At 41.2% G+C, this 17,145-nt stretch overlaps 1 protein-coding gene across 1 annotated transcript; it reads right to left on the bottom strand.

Moving 5' to 3' along the window:
• Positions 1–1,661: 1,661 nt before the first annotated feature.
• pdzd2 (PDZ domain containing 2) lies at positions 1,662–15,600 on the bottom strand. The gene is made up of 20 exons (XM_076047188.1): positions 15,452–15,600; positions 14,815–15,245; positions 13,967–14,342; positions 13,183–13,328; positions 12,804–12,936; positions 11,042–11,203; positions 10,445–10,541; positions 9,155–9,303; positions 8,180–8,299; positions 7,245–7,359; positions 6,621–6,694; positions 6,262–6,460; positions 6,035–6,152; positions 4,460–4,592; positions 4,041–4,104; positions 3,814–3,914; positions 3,577–3,718; positions 2,756–3,477; positions 1,922–2,066; positions 1,662–1,783 (listed from the first exon to the last, which is right to left on the bottom strand). The coding sequence occupies exons 1-20, from the start codon at positions 15,533–15,535 to the stop codon at positions 1,725–1,727; spliced, it is 3,570 nt and encodes a 1,189-aa protein (XP_075903303.1). The 5' UTR covers positions 15,536–15,600; the 3' UTR covers positions 1,662–1,724.
• Between the last annotated feature and the right edge of the window lie 1,545 nt (positions 15,601–17,145).

A 17,145-nucleotide genomic window follows, 5' to 3' on the forward strand; every position in this document is an offset into this window, starting at 1 on the left:
ATTTTTGGGTGGCGTTATTTGAACCTCTCGCTTGTGAATGTACCGAGACTGCTGAAACGCACCACCGTTAACATCCCAGGAGCCAGGAACAGACCAAACCTTACAGTGCTTCACCTTACCTTTGCAAGCTGGGTGATTGAATTCATTATCTGCGATGTGGAACAAAGGAAGTGTGATTTTATGCACGACTGAATTTCTTTTAGTTGTACATGGCACATTTTTTTTTTGCAGTCAATTGGAGATAAAATACTTTTCAGCTAACCTAGTGACTGTTTAAACATGTATTTAAGTACATCTTTAACACATTATTAAATCTGCACAAAACATAAGCTGGCTTTTTTTTTTTTTTTTTTTTTTACTATTAGATTTCCAATCTTTTATGCGATAATCTGCAAACATCAGCATTACAGAAGTTTATCTCACAAGATGCTGTTCAAGAAATCAGCTGTCAAGTGGGATGGCTCTTTGTTTCGCGGACGCCCTGTGCTCAGCTGCGCTCTCTAGCGGTGAAAAAGTCGTATCGTCGAAATACTCGCAAACTAAAAGGGAAACATTTTATCACTGCAGTAAAATGTAAGATTTGATTAGTTGTGGAGGAAAAACTGTCACGTTAATATTGTTTTAAACATCTATTTTCTTATGCTGTCACTATCACTCTGGGTGCTGAGGGGAAGACAGCCCAGTGTGACTTCCAAACAAATTAAAAGTTTCATAAATGCGCAACACTGTTTCATTAAATTTCCTGAATCACAGATTCAGCTGTGAGAGTCCAGCAGCTTTTGAAAAGCACTTTTTCAACATTTCCTGATAGATTCAAAGTTTATTAAATTAATAAAAAAAAAAGCTTTGCGAAATGAATGAATGAATTTAGTCCTTTCTGAAACAAGGTCCATGTGTCCACATTGACTGCATGAAATGATGCAAGATTCTTGTCCAATTCTTGAATTCTCACATATAGATACAGAGATTCACAAATGTGAAACCGTGCAACGTTGAATCTTTGGTGGTTCCCCAAGAACACAGGCAAGGCCAGATTTCACATTTATGCATTAAAGATGGAAGAATTCTGACTCAGGAGCATCATTAACCACTGCATATTTATTTAGGACTGGTGAATCAGAAGTCTGCATCGACTTCATTTCCATAGCTGGTGATGATACAGTAAAAAAAACAATTGTGCCATTCACCAAAATCCATACAACAAATCTTAGTAAATCTGCACCAGAATCAAAAACAATATATATAAAAAATAGTGATCCGATCCTCTCCTCGCTTGTATGTTTACAGCAGTTTTTGTACAGTATGTCAACCTGGACCATTAAGGTGCGCAAGATAAACAAAAACAAAAAGACAAACAAAAACAAATGCCACAATGACAGTTTTGCTTTAAGGGAATCAAACAAACTTGTGTTTCTTTAACCACTCCTAAATAATACTGGCAAGACTTGACGTCTCAGTTGAACTGATGTTTTTTAATGGGATGCAATGTGGCCTATGGATAAAATATCAAGTACTATGACTACAATGCAATAGTAAAAAAAAAAAGACGTGGCCCTCAAACAGCTACAAGTAGCTTTTAGAAGCACAGCTTCAGTTATATATATATATATATATATAAAACCTGATTGTATAGGAAACATATTTTTGTACATCAGAATGTAATATTTTTGTACATCAGAATTAAGAGATAAGATTTTTTCCACTTCATTTTCTTGAAGTGTAAGTTAGAAGGTTGTTTTTCTTGGACTATTGTCAGTCCTGAGAGGTCCAGTAGAATCAAAACCTGGAAAAACATGGTTGGAAAAAATAAAATAAAAAAAATTGTCACATTTTTTCAGTTCTACTTTCATGGTAAAATAGTATTAACACTGACATTGGGGAAAAAAAACAAGAATTAAAATGAAACAAATCCAATTGTTACCTGAGGCTGCTCTCCTCACATCCAGAGACAGTTCCATGGGAGGGTTCATTATTTGCTCCCATACCTCCTGGTAGCTGCAGGAGGACAGCAACTTGTCTCCCATTCTTACAATCTCGTCTCCAGGACAGAGCGAACCAGGCGATAACTGGGTTGAAGGAAAACAAACAGAATCACATTTAGTTTACACATCAAAGACGCAACAATTAATTCAAGTTAAAAATTTAAAAAAATCTAGGGAAGCGTATTGCATTCACTTGGCAAATAAAAAAATCTCAGTTTCTCAGTGTAATTGTTTCTGCTTTTTGTGCTATTTTTTCCCGCCCTAGCGTCATCTACTGGTCTAGTTAGGCAACTGCCCTACACTTACAGTTTAAGAATAAAATCTATTGTCTAAAAGAACAACATGATCCACCGTACCCTGCGCTGACCCGGTACCATAGAGAGAAGAAGATGAGGCATGTGAGGGACACGGTCGCGTGTGTCACCACCGTAGAGCACACCCATGCCGTAGAGTCACCTGTCTACTGTTTTCTAACTTTTTTTCACGAAAAACAGGGCGGAAATTTTTTTTCACGAAAAACAGGGCTGAAAAAAATTTGCACGAAAAACACAGAAAAGAGGGGGAAAAATACTCAGGAAAACAAAAAAATATTAGCACGAAAAACGAAGAACAGAAATAATTACACTGAAAAACAGAGATTTTTTTTATTGGCCAAGTGAATGCAATACGCTTCCGTAAATTTTTTTTGTTTTTAAACCTCGATAAATGAGCTGCTTTTCAATGGCATGGTTGTCAGTAGGTGAATATATCAATACGTGGCCAGTGAGACGTACCCTTCCAGCAGCACCTCCAGGGTTTAACCTGGTGACGACGACTTTCAGAGGACGCGGCGTCATTTCCACATTGATCCCGAACGATTCGTCCGCTCTTCTGCGTAGAGTCACAGTGTTGACAGAGTGGGCCCCACCGCCGAGCTCGCTGGCAGGGTTCACCTTGGGGTCCCGGAGGAGGGGCGTTCGGCAGTGCCCGGAGCAGGATGCTTCGTCAATGTGGCAGCACTGCTGCTGGGCCATGCTCAAGCCCTTCTTCCTCATCAGGCTTTTGAACTCGACCACTGCTCGGTGATCGAGCTCCGGGGACCAACTCCACTCGGCCGGCCTGGGGTTTAAACCCAGGCCGAGAAAGCTACTGGATAGAGAAGCTGCGTCTGTTTTCGGGTCGGCCGGCTTGGACTGAGACTGCGGTAAATCGGACTGAGCTTCGATTTCTTCCCGACGCTGCGGCAAAGTGCCGCAGTTTGTTTCAGGCCCGTGAAGACTCCGGGTGTTCTGTGAATCCTCGTCGTCTTCGCCATCGCCGTCCACATCCGACGGTGACGCAAACACAGATGTGGTTTTACATCCGACAGAGGTTTCTGTCGACCTGTGGAAAGAATCGCAGTTGCTAGCGTCGTTGGAGTCGTCGTCATCGCTGAGCCCCCCTGCTGCTAACAGACCACACGGATGAAAGGGAACAGGGCTCTCGGCTTGGGACGTCCTGGCGCCACTGTTGATATCTGTGAAAAGCAGATAAAAGCAGGGAATGCGGCTCACTAGTATGGAAATATGCTTTAAATGTTTTCAAGCGAGGCACTGCAAAATACATGAAGCGATACCGTTTTGCTGCGCTAGGTTCTTGCTTGGATGAAGCGCCTCATCTGCTTTGGAGCTCATCAGCAAGAGTTCAGAAAGAGGCGAATGGCCAGGTTCACTTTGAGAGAAGTACTGAAACAGCTCTGCCTCCAAATCCAGGGAATCCTGCAACACAAGTAACAGCATCAAATTGAACTGAGGTTCAGTTTTCGCCACCTGAGCGGCACAAAGTTGATCCGAGTTAGCGCACGGTTTCTTACTTGGCTGGAAGGTTCGAGGAATTTCATCATGGTCCAGTTGAGAGCACAGTTGTCCTCCTCTCTGCCATTGGTTAACAGGGGAGCGCTCTTGCTAGATGTGCCTACAGGAGACGAGGCGAGAAGCACCGACAGTCAGAGGAATGAGGAACATACGAGTGTCTGCACTCTGCAGGAGAAGGGAAGAATACAGCATTGTAAAGCCTTATACTTGGACCTTTGACCATCACCTTTGCTTAATGTTTCCCCCGGGGAAGATTGAGGGATGATGTTATCCATTTCAACTTCTACCACCTGAAACAGACAAGAAAAATAAAAATGTAATAATAAATGTATTAAATGTGGACTAAATGTGAGACAGGCAGAGCTCAACGTTTGTTCTGCGTCTGTTTTCTTTTTGTCCTCCACTAGATGGCAATGTTGTCATGTCACCAGCCAGATTACGACGTCACATCAAATTTTAAATGTGGGTTAAAAAGTAAAGCCACGAGCAGGCAACCCTTTATATTAAGCCTGTGCAATCATTACTAGTTTGTTTTTGGTGTCATTGTTCAATAAAAGAGTTTAGTGGTGAGATGTTTGGCATGACACAATAGAACAGAGTCAAATATTTGTGAAAGAGAATTGGACAGACAGTTCGCAGTCCTACCTTGTGGTCGCGGTGCCTACTTATTACAAGCCTGACCAGTCCTGGGCCACAATCACGGAGGACAGCATGGGCCTCACTGAGAGCAGCGTGATGAAGACTAACTGAGTCCACCTCCAGGATCTGATCGCCCTTCCTGAGGAGAAGCATGAGTGAAGTGATTTTGACAGCGCTTTGTAAGAACAACAGACTGATATGAAAATGGAAAAATGTACATTGTGACATTTGGCTATCCATAAACACGTGCAGGCCTTTTGTTTTTAACCACTGGTTGCACAGGTACAACTCATTTCCCAAGTTAAAGTCACACAGACCTACAACCTGAGTGGCACGCACTCTTGCTTTAAAGGTCCAGTGTGCCATATCTGGCTTGATTTTCGATTTATATATTAATGAAAGCTTAATAAACTGCCTATAAAAAAACATTCATAAAAGTGTATAATCACAGTACAATAAAAGTAATTTGGTATTCCTACCCTTAGAACAGTTGTTCATTCTTTATATATAAGAATATACATAGAACAAGAGTCTTGTTCCCAGTTAGTTGCCATCTTGCACTGCCATATTTCTAAGGAAGCCTGGCGTGGACAATCCAGCTGCACATTTTGTACTTTGTGCGAACGCTCGCGTCTTCAAAGAAACCAAAGAAGAACAAGGAGGACGAGGTATCCAGGTTTGGGCGCGAAGGCCACTGTAGCTCACCGGCGAGCTCAGGAAGGGGAGAGGGAGAGTGAAAGACGCTGCAATCTAGAATGTAACCACCTGATGTCGCTGTTTTGTCTTCAAAATCTCCCATTGTTACACACTTAACATTTAATACAATGGTTTTCGTCAATGACTTTTGTGGCATTGTCGCCTCACAGCAAGGTCACTGTGTGGCGTGTCCATGTGTTTGTGTGGGTTCTCTCCAGGTACACTGACTTCCCTCCCACAGTCCAAAAACGGATTATCTCCTACTTGGGAAACCTCAATTGACTATAGGTGTGTGTGTGTGTGTGTGTGTGTGTGTGTGTGTGTGTGTGTGTGTGTGTGTGTGTGTGTGTGTGTGTGTGTGTGTGCGTGCGTGTGAGTGTGAATGGTCATTTCTGATTCAATGTGGCCCTGTGTTGAACTGGCTACTTGTCCAGGTTGTCACCCTGGCTTCCCAGTGACTGTGACCATGAGTGCAGGACAAAGCAGTTTGGATCGATGGATCGATTGATGATTGTATACTCATATAACCATATTGCCCCCGTTTTTTCCCTAATGTACACAAGGATTGTAACCATGAGTCATTAGGACACACATTACAGTATTTATGCCATATTTATTGAGATGTTGGTGTGAAGTCACCGTCTTCCAGCTAACTCACTTACTTTTAATGTCATTATGATGTCCAATGACAACAGCACAGCCCATGCAAGAGAATGCAGTGCATGATGTGAGAGTTCATTTGGTCACATTACTGCAAAATGATGCCCTCAAGTGAGGTCAAAGATTTTTTAATAGGTTTTCTGGTGGAGAGAAATGCTACCTTTATCTGCATTAAGGGCTCATTACACCACAAAAATCGAATAATAATGTACGTGTAAGTTTTACCTGAGTCTGCCATCCATCTTTGCCACAGATCCCAGTGCCAAACTATGGATGTAGATGCCAGGAGCGGAGGTCTTCAGGGTCAGGCTGCAAATCCCGATCCCCAAACCGACACCAGGTTCTGGAAAAAAAACATTTCTGCGTCACTCACCTGTGACCGTTTCAAATCGTTCACGTCGTCAAACGTTGCAAAATTCAATCAAGATCACGTTCATCTTTTCCTCTTTGACCTTTTTTGAGTGCAACCTCCATGACGACGCAGTCTCTTGGACTCTGACAGAGGCCTCTGGCGTCGTCAGCTTCCTCACAGCCCGACGGCGTCTGTGTTCCTCCGCCGCAGCCGTGGACGGTGGGCGTGCGGCAGCGACTTAGGCTGGGGCTGCGCAGGCGAGTCTGCGTCGTCAGTGCCACCAATCCCTTTTTTAGTTGCTGTTAAAAATATTGAGTGTGGTTTAAATTGAAATTGTGTCAAAAAAAAGAAATTTCCTTAAAAAAAAAACAACGAACAACGAAAAACAAAAACTTGACTTGACCGTGTGCAGGTAAAGGTGTGTGTGTGTGTGTGTGTGTGTGTTTTCAGGCTCTTCACCTTGAATTTGTGAATGGCCTGTTGGTGTGTCAGTCCCCGCAGAGACTCTCCATTCACTTCAAGAATCTCATCACCTAAAAACAAATGTCAAGACAGGTAAACTCAATGGGCGTCAAGGCTTACATGTTTTTATTGAAAGGTCCAGTGTGTGTAATATTTGGCTCGATCTATGATTTTTATATCGGTGAAAGTTTATTATACTACCCATAAATACATTCAGAAATGTGTTTAATCGCAGTACCAAAAGTAATTTGGTTTTCCTGCCCTTAGAACGGTTCTCATATATACATAACAATATACGTATAGCAAAGGTCTTGCTCCTAGTTAGGTGCCATATTTCTAAGGAAGCCTGTTGTGGACAATCCAACTGCCTGAACGCTTGCGTCCTCAAATAAACCAACAAGAGAAAAGGTGGCCGAGGTATCCAGGTCTGGGTGTGCAGGCCACCGTAGCTCACTGGCAAACTCAGGAGAAGGAAAGAGTGAAAGACACTGCAATCTAAGATGTAACCACTTGATGTCGCTGTCTCTTCTTCAAAATCTCCAAATATTACCCACTTGACCTTTAATCATTCTTCCTGAGTCGCGTCTCAAGATATTGAGACAGAGTAATGACGGTGGTTACCCTCTTTCAGTCGCCCATCAGCTGCTGCAGCTCCATTAGGGAAAATAGTTTTGACAAAAATCCCCATGTGACCGCGCGCCGAGTCTTGGCCACCGACAACACTAAATCCCAGGCCCTGAAAAAAAAAATACACAGGACATTTTGTACGACAAGACCTGGTGAGGCTCAAATATTTTTGCATCAACATCCATCCATATCCTGTCGCTGATTAATCTGCTCTTAGCGTTACAGGGGTGCCGGAGCACTATCCTCGCTACCTTAATGGGAAGACCAATGAACCCAAATCATCAGAACATGGAAAAACTCCATAAACAGAAAGAAGTAATTGGTACATGCTGGGCTCAAAAATCCAATCAGCAGAAGCTTCAGCAGAATATGTGAAGACTGCTGCTCATTTAAAAAAAGCCACTCCTCAATTTGCGCATTTTATTTTATTTGGTTCATACTAATGTATACAAACAGCTCGCTAATGTGTTAATTTTTTAAATATATAAACATAATAATTCCTATTTCAATGCAATGCAATTGTTTGTAGATTTCTAGATTAGCAAATCCAATTATCGTAATCAGCTGACTGAATAAAACTTTTGACTTTCATCCTCTCCCAGATGTCTGTTCTGTCGTAAAGTTGTCCGCTGTCGACATCTATCAATTATTTAGAGGCTTTTGTTTTGAGGCGAACGAGGGCATCAACATACTACAATTAAAAACAAAACAAAGGAGCACATTATAAAGCTGTCATACTTTAAAATGTTGAGTGTAAAATGTCTGATGATGATGATGCCGCTAACGGAATAGCACGATTGTCAGCTTTGGTCAGGAGAGCCGCTAATAAAAACATATCATCAAAATGCAAATGTTTTTTTTTACCATATCAAACACTGTCATATCTTATTGTGAGCTGTTACCACCCACACAAAGAGTGAGGCGCTTACCTTTCCATGACCTTTGATTAGCACTAGAGTGGAGATGAAGGATGGCTTTGCCAGTCGCCATGGAGACTCAACTTGAATGGTGCTCAGTGAGCGGGTCGATTTCTTAATCATATTATAATCCTAAAAGAGAGGTGTGTACAAAGATTGAAATAAAAAAAAAAAAATAAACATTTGGGAAATATGAACTGAATATATGAGGGCAACAAGTGTTTTGAACTGTGATTACTTCTTTTAAGAGTTTAAAAGTATCATTTGACTCCAGTGGTTTTTAAACATCTTTCATCCAAGGCACTAAAACCCTGAATCAGCAGCGCTGTATCCTTGCTAAATAGCATCCTCAAGCAGTGCTGCTGTGGAATCACTTGAATGTTTATTCTCTGTCGAGGATGCGTAGTGTACATGTCTTGTGTTTTTACAGTGAGGAATAGAATGAACAATCATTTATTCCACTTTAATTTGTATTTTCGCAGGAGATTTAAGGGTAACATTAACTTTTCTGCAAACTTACTTTCAAGTGTGCAGCTTTATATCAACACATATATATTACACATGTATATTCGTGAATAACAACACAGCTACAGATAAATTTGATCCAGAGAAAGTAACATAAGACTGGGAAAAGACGCTGAATGTAAACTGGTTGCAAGTAGGGCTTCAAATGCAAAAGATTAAATGATGAAACTGGAGCAGGAGACTAACACAGCATTTTGAAACCTTAAAAAAAAGTTTTGGCTTTTCCTTTTTTCCTGTCATGACAGTGAGAAGAACTGTAAGAAAATGACACGGAAGCCAGTTTTTGAGCTGACCCCCCCCCCCCCCCCCCCCCCAGGTAAGTTTAAAAGCATTTTTGTCTTTTGGTCCAGTTTGGTCCAGTTGAAATGTTGCAGTCATTTCTCTGCCAGTCTGAAAATATTGTTCAGGAGTGTCACAATCAATAGAAAATAATAAAAAAAACAATGAAAGGAATTTACTGACCTGTCTTAGCCCATTCAAATCTATTTGTTGAGGTAATGAGTGCTTCCGCGCACCAGGTGAAGGTTTATTTGCTGCTGCATGGCTTCTTCCTTGTTTATCCATAAACGGCTCATCATCCTCACTCACTAGTTCCGGGTGACTGCTCTCCCCTGAGACGGTAGAACAAACTAATTAAGTCCTCTGAAGGCCAGTCACCATTAATACATTTTAAAAATGTGTATTTTTTTTTTCATGCAACAACAATGTACGCACCACAGTATCAAAAACAACATAATGTGCATGAACAGTTATACTTGATAAATAGTGCAAAAACAATAAGCAGCAAGCGTTCTGTACCCCCTTGAATTGATATTTTTAGTGCTGAAATGCCAAAGAAGACAGACAACTGAACGCATAACAACTGAATTAGATATTCCAGTTCTGCATAGTTTCCTATCCTTTCCCTTTATCTCTCTCTCTGGTTCTTGTTGCTCTCTGAAATGCTGCAAATAATCTAACAGGCTGCTTCATCTTATCTTTAAGTCAGCAATAAGCAGTGCTGGGCTGCTGACTGCAGTGTACTAGGGCAAAGCAGAGACACCCTGGTCAAGGAGGCTGAAACTACCTGGTAGAAACATTATTCTGTTGACAGCCATGATGACTGACGGAGACAAGGATGAAAAAAAAACCCCCAAAAAACAGCCATAGTTGAAAATCCTTTTTCAACGTCATCCGTTCATATTTAGTGGAAAAGCAGGTATTTCATTTGCAGTATCTCCATACATTTCTAGGGTCATGTGCGGAAACCATCATAAACTCTGCCCTTCGATTAATGACCCGAAGCCACTCATTTGCACTTGGTCCAGGTTTAATGGCTGTATTAAAACTCAGTCAAGTGTAATTTCCTGTATTGCATCCTTGGTGATAATGATTCTTGGGATTGGTTCCCAATGAATGGATGGATTTAAACATTCATAAGACTGCCTGAACAACCCCAAAACAACACGTTTATCAAGCTTGGCATCAGTTCATTTATGTCGTTACTTACAGTGTATTAATTATGGGGTACTATAGTGCCACTGTTGATCCATTCAATCCCTATTAAAGCAAACGTCCCTTTCTGATGCTTGCATATGCATACTAACGTCAATCAACATTTTCAAATTTTCTACTGAAATTGAGATTGCCATCCCTCATTTGCACAGACCCCGAGTGCCTGGACACACACAGACTATGATAGTGAGTTCTGTCATTTGTCCCAATAGATGCCTTTGCATTTTACTGAAAACATTCCCCCACTGAATTACCAACCCTGGGACTGGCTGTCGAGCGTCAGCGGCGTTGATCTTCCCAAAGAGTCCTTTTGTACCTCTTTGTTGCATTCCTCCACTTGGTCAAGATTCATTGACTGGGAAAAAAAACAAAACACAGTCAAGTTCAATTACATTTATTAAATGATAGTTTGGCTCATGCTCAATGCACAAATACAGTACAGATTCTTAGATTACAGATCTCAAATAAATACAACTAGGGTGGTTATTTAATGACCAAGATGATTGAGACTGCAAGAGGGAATCTTGGTGGAAATCTTCTTTGTTAAAGTTTCTGTGTGGAGCAGAGATAGGCTGTGGGATGATGATGATGATGATGATGATGATGATGATGATGATGATGATGATGATGATGATGATTCAAAGATCTACTGAAGTTAAGAATAACTTGGGGCATGCTCTCAATACTATAATAACGCCACACAGGCAGAATGATGTGATTCTTCCATTTCTTGAGAAATTTAGCAACCCCCCCCCCCGTATTGATCACATCTGATGTGGACGTTCATTATCCGCCAGTTCTACTAGCCAGTTCAAAATAAATGAAACAAATATGAACATAAACAAATAATTGCACCTTTTCAGTGTTGGGCAGGTAGGCGTTGTGCAAACTGGTGCTGGAGTTGGAGTACAGGTGTAAGGAGGGAGGCGTAGATAAAATGGATGAGGAACTGCAGGTGCTCACTAAGTCGGGCAGACTGGTGGATGGGGAGGGTTTGAAACACAGGTCTGGATCCCCCTGCAAGAAAGTGAGTTAGTAGGGTTAGCCACCAGCCTTGAGATATTTCTTTAGAATCAATTAATTCTCTTCCACTCTGCAGTGGTTCCTCACCCTGGCTCGCAGACATTACTAATCCACAATTCCCAATTTCAAGTCCCCTCCTGACATATAATTACACATATTAGACATATAAAGACTGCGATAAATCGTGCGTTCATCCATGCGCGAGATGTAAAGAAATGTGACCAATGAGATCGAGCCTTACTGCGTTAGATGCCCGCCTATAAGTAACTGCTTTTGGTTGAGGTCGCAAAACACGTGGAAGGAATGAGGGGGGGGGGGGGCGCAGTCATGGCGGAAGCGACAGAGACATGCGAGGAAAACGTGGAGGAAGAGGAACCGGAACCGCGATACAACACCGGCGCAATGTCCGTACGGGTCCTCAAACGTGCTTTGCCAAATTCACAAGCATACACAACATAAGACTGGCGGTTCTACCGTCGTAGTCCACATCTACCACAGCGAATATTCTCTCGTACGTTAGCGGTGAGCACTGCGTGCTAGTGGCCTGCAAAATATGGTTTGCGGAAATTTCCGTCGATCTAGATTTTATTTCATCCGAATAAAAAAAAAAAAAACTCAGCCGTCAGCTGTCCACCTCTGTGAGCTACCGAGACTCACAGCAAAGCACGGCTCTCTTCGGGTATTAGTAAATGAAGGCGGCATTCAGGTAACATTTTGATATGGGCTGCCTTTCATTAAAATCACCAGCAACATGTTTTTTGTTTGTTTTTTGTTTTTTTCCAGTGTCTGCATAGGCTACTCATTGTCTGCGGTCTATGTTGCCAGCAAATCCAACGCAGAAAGACGTGAACACCGCACACTTAAGTATTTGTTGTCGCGAGTCATATCGTTATCGCAACACACAACAGCATTATCGCATGTTTTCCTAATATCGTGCAGCCCTACTTCTGACCTTCATTCATTATTACAAAACATAAATATATTTAAACAAAGTAAGCACACACAAGACAATCAAAGCTTCCATCCATTTTCTATCACTGCTTCTCCTGCACTCATTGTGGTAGCGGTATCTCAGCCAAGTCGCTGGCGGTATCTCGGACAAGTCGCTAATTTATTGCAAGGCATAATATTATCATGCACATGAGAATATCAGTTATCTTGTTTACAAAAGATAAAGGAAATCACCGTTTACAACTTTAGTGGCTCCACAAAATTACCGTAAGCTGACTTTTTTCTTTATTTAACTTGCCACCTGTGTTGCCACCATACAAGTGTTGGAAGAACGTTATGACTCTCCAGAAACAATCTGATGAACTACTCTGAGTTAAGATCGTTGTGGCAGTTTTCACATGCAGCTAAATGTTGCCCCTCCCACCAAAAGAAAACCTTGATCAGAGCAAAGCAAAGCAGCAGCCAGCAGTGACAAATGTCATAGCTTTGCTTGAATAATAAACTAAGTTTAACCTTTTGGATACTGTGACTGATCCAAAGTCCAAATGACCCAAGAAGAATGTCTACTGGAAGGTTACTTTATGCCACTGCTTATACATTATAATACATTTTATGCATTTACAGTGTGTTTCTTTGGCTGTACCTTACTAGCCACCACCAGCTGGACAAGTCCAGCAGTGGAACGCAGGACGTCAACAGCCTCTTGATGAGTTAGACCCACCAAAGATTGACTGTTAATCATGAGCAACTCATCCCCAGCATGAAGGCGGCCATCCCTAAAACACAAGTGTGCAAAGATTGTGGAACACAGTTCACATGTTGGCTGAGACTGAAGTTTGTTTTTACGAAAAGTCCAAAAATACAACATTATCTCACACATGAACTACAAAGAAAAACATATCTTGTGTTATTGGCATTATTTTAACCTTTGCTGTTAAATAACGTATAAGGGATATAAGCAAAACATATATACAAATATACAAATAAGCATTCGTTTTAGTTCGTATCTGAACTAAATGTACCTGTCAATTACGCCCCCTTCTTCCACATGAGCGATGATGATGCCATGATGAGCACGCTTGGAGCCACGTCCTCCTGTTATCTGTATACCAAGGGGTTTTTGACCTTTAACTATATGCATCTTCCAGATGTAGTTTATATTTCTGGGCTACAAAAGAGAGAGGGAGAAAAAAGTGAAAGAAAATTTTGGTCAAATGTAGGTGAATGAGTTGAATAAATGGTCTTCTTCTTCTTCATTGTGCTTCAACATCTGCTGGCGTTGACAACGCTCTTTTCCTTGTATTGTCCGAGTGGGTTTCTTAAACAGGAAATCTTATGATCTATTGCATGTGCAGCTTTTCTGGTCAGCTTACATGGTGCATGTATTTTGCACAAACTAATTGCATTCCATTGCATTGATCAGCACTTTCTCTGTATTTTACTATTCTAGAAGTTTAGCTCCCTCTTCAAAGGTATTTTGTAATATTCCGAATGTATGTAATGTTAGTATACATGCATTAATTGTATTTTTTAAACTTAGAAGTAATGTTACAGTCATTTTTAATAAATAGTATGTAGGACTATACCTTTTTTTTATATAGTTTTTTCATGATTTTAACTTGTAACAACAATGACAACAACTTCATGCTGTTATTTTTCTGTTTGAAAGTCCCCCATGAAACAAATTATCTTTTATTTTAAATACATTACGTTGCACAAAATGGTAGCAGTCAAAAGCAGAATTTTTTTTACTGTGAATTATTTGTCTTAAAAATAGTGGTCTGACTATGACTGACTGCATCTTACCTGTCTTGGAGATTCCCTGCTGAATGAGTCAACATGACTTTTTATCATCTGACTGTGAGACCGTGTGGGCATGGTGGCAGTCCCTCCGTGATCACCAGAATCAGTGAGAACAAAAGACTTGCTGCCACCATAATAGTTCAAATCTGTCGTGTTGTCTTGTGCAAAGGAGGGTTCGGAAATAAATCCAAACTTGCGGCTTCGTCTGTGATTTTCAGAATTGTCACAGCACTTCGAGACGTCTCCGTTGTGCTGCTGGTCCTCAAGGATACCGATGCTGGCACTGACATCGCAGGGAGGGGAAGGGGCTTTTTGTTTGACCCGTCGCAGGATGATGAAGTTGATACAGCCTCCATCCCAGCACAGGTTAGCCAGGTAACTAAAAAATAAATATATAAAAGAATTTTATAAATTTGACCCCTCCCCCTAAAAAATACAAATAATTGAGGACATCATAACACATTAATTTAAAGGTCCAGTGTGAAAAAAATCGGCTTAATTTATGACTCTTATATTGGTAAAATCTTAATATACTGCCCATCAATACATAAATAACTGAAAACATTGCAGTACACTTTTATTAAGTGTACTCTGAGTATACACTCTCATACTTAATGAAAGTGTACAGTTCTCATGTATATGGTAACTGCTTGCATCTCCAAATAAAGTAACGATGAAGAAGGCGGACGAGGTATCCAGGTTTGTGTGTACAGGCCACCGTAGCTCACTGGCAATCTTGGGAGAGGGAGTGCGATCGAATGAGCGCTGCCATCTAAAATGTAACCACGAGATGGCAGAATTTTACACACTGTACCTTTAACATTAAAGTGCCGAAAGAATGACGCGCTGACCTGGCTCCAGTAACATCGACTCCCACCATCAGCTGCCCATTCAGTGACAGTATTTCATCTCTCAACTTGATCTTTCCCGAGCAGGCTGCTGGGCTCCTCTTCTTCACCTCGGTCACCCAGATGCATCCCACATCTATGACAGGGCCCTGCTCCCTCCGTCTTCTTGGGACCCCGTTCTTTCTCCTGTCTGGATCTCCAAAAATAGGTATGTTTCCAAAGCTGAGGCCGAGCTCACTATCCTCTTTATCTTTTGTGAGAGAGACTGCATGGACCTCGACGTCTATTCCATTGATGCAGGATGCTCTGACCGACTGAGTTGTGTCCCCCTCAATAAGGTTAAACTTAATGTACGCCATTAACTTTTCAATGGCGGCAAGACAAAGGGTCGCGTCTGTCTTCTGACTTCCTCCTTCATTCTTGCCGTCCTGGTTCTATTTCAACAAATATAGAAAGTGTACAATAAGTCAATGAAATGGAGTGTACCCTGAAGATTTTTTTCTGTTTGATCTAAAAAAAATATACATTTACGGTCCAATTTCTTGTCTAAACTATACATATGAAATCCATTTCACTGCAAAAGAAAAGTGGCAGATATTCCATAATGTGAAATTGATTAAGTGACACTGTCTAAACTTACCTGATCCGACTGAATATTATGAGCCAACTGCAAGTCCTTAAATAGTGCAAGGATGCTGAGAGCATTGTCCTTGGTGATTGGCATCCTGTTAGTTATGCCTATTGGCGTCTCTTACCAGCTGCCACTTGATACAGTCATCATGGGCTGGAATACCCTTTACCCGGTTCTGAAACAGATGTAGGGAGAAAGAACAAAGAAGTCAGAAATATACAGAAAAACTTGATTCAAAGTAGTTATAGTCATTTGGTAAAGCTTTACATTTGCCTAATGATTCACTGCATGAGGCAATGCAGGTAGGCCACAACGTGTATACCAGGAAATTACACTACACACATTTTACACTTGACTGTATGATCATTTAAGGAGTATTTAATGTTTTAAAAGACACAATCACAAAAAATGAAGAGTGAATCATTTTGAAAGGATATTTATTCTTTCCATTTTAGTCTGATCTGTCTTTTTTTTTTTTTATGGTTGCTCTGGGTACAAGAGCAACCCACTTGACTTTTTGCTTGTCCAATGGATAGCTTAAACTTCAGATGACCACAAGCGACAATTTATTCCACTTTATCAGTTTATTTGGCACGGACAAGGAACATTGATGAACACTAAAAGGTTTATTTAGATGAATCGAATGTAAACATGCCGGATTTTGCATTAAACATTTAGACAAAGAACAAAGACAGTCATAGCAGCAAAAATGCATTTAGTGCAAAAATAAAATACCGGAATGATTAGGGTATAATAATAGCGAGGATATAAAACAGTGAGGATGCAGCTATGCAACAACTATGCAAGTCGGTCACTTCTTCGCTGTTTTGGGAGCTGCTTTTATCCAAAGAGTTCCCCTTATAGTTTCTCAGTGTACGTCAATGTCATCAAAACCTAGAGCTTACACTCCACCCATCCCTCCTGGCCATGAGCAATCTGTGAAAAACTGGTGAGGAGGAAGTCCCTGGAGGGATGTCAAACCATGTGGGTATTGTTATCTAAACAATATACATAAAGTTTCATGTTTTAATGCCTTTACAAGGCGTGTATTGGTGCAGTCTTATCTGCCAAAAACAAGTTAACAAATTTCATGCATTAGATCTTATTGAAGTAAATTTCCTTTACAAATGATAGCAAATATAAAGAGTTTCCAATGACACAGGAAAACGAGGAGACAAAGGTCTGTATCTGTTTTGCATGCCTTGTCCTCTATGAGCTGATGCCATTCACCCAAAGCTCGACCAAGGCTGACTCTTGTTTGACCACTCACTCACTCACTCACTCACGCCTCCTCTTCACCTCCTCAAACTACAGCCATTGGTCTTTATTTTCAGCTCAGCCATCGCAAACATTTGCGGCCGACGAATGCAGCGCTGGTTGGCAGTAGCGGGTCTCTGCCGCCGGCTGGCGGGGTGTGTGCGTTTGTGTCGGAATGCTAATGGAGCAGTCCAAATGTTCCTCATAGTTTCTTGTGAAATGAGATCTTTGCAGGGCTGGTTTTCGGCCAGGAGCTACGAGGGGTGCATAAAGAGCCTCAATCTCCTCCTAACAGATGATTTTACCATCACAGCAAGCCCACAGCTGTGTAATTACAGTAAAAAATGTTGCTTGGTTTCTCTTTAATTCAACTGGGAGGCTGTTCCAGGATAACCTTTAATAGAACACTTTGACCACAAGTGGTCCATCTGTGGTGGACCTCGAGT

The sequence above is a fragment of the Nelusetta ayraudi genome, unplaced genomic scaffold (genome assembly GCF_046127955.1).
Source record: "Nelusetta ayraudi isolate G7.1 ecotype Tasmania unplaced genomic scaffold, CSIRO-AGI_Nayr_v1 ptg000092l, whole genome shotgun sequence".
In the NCBI taxonomy this organism is placed as follows: Eukaryota; Metazoa; Chordata; class Actinopteri; order Tetraodontiformes; family Monacanthidae; genus Nelusetta; species Nelusetta ayraudi.

Excerpts from the sequence above, each read along its gene's own strand:
- pdzd2 (XM_076047188.1), bottom strand. The coding sequence starts at position 15,535 with ATGCCAATCACCAAGGACAATGCTCTCAGCATCCTTGCACTATTTAAG. Across the intron at positions 13,329-13,966 it reads GCAGGGAATCTCCAAGACAG|CCCAGAAATATAAACTACAT; the intron begins GTAAGATGCAGT and ends TCTCTTTTGTAG. Across the intron at positions 12,937-13,182 it reads GAAGGGGGCGTAATTGACAG|GGATGGCCGCCTTCATGCTG; the intron begins GTACATTTAGTT and ends CTTGTGTTTTAG.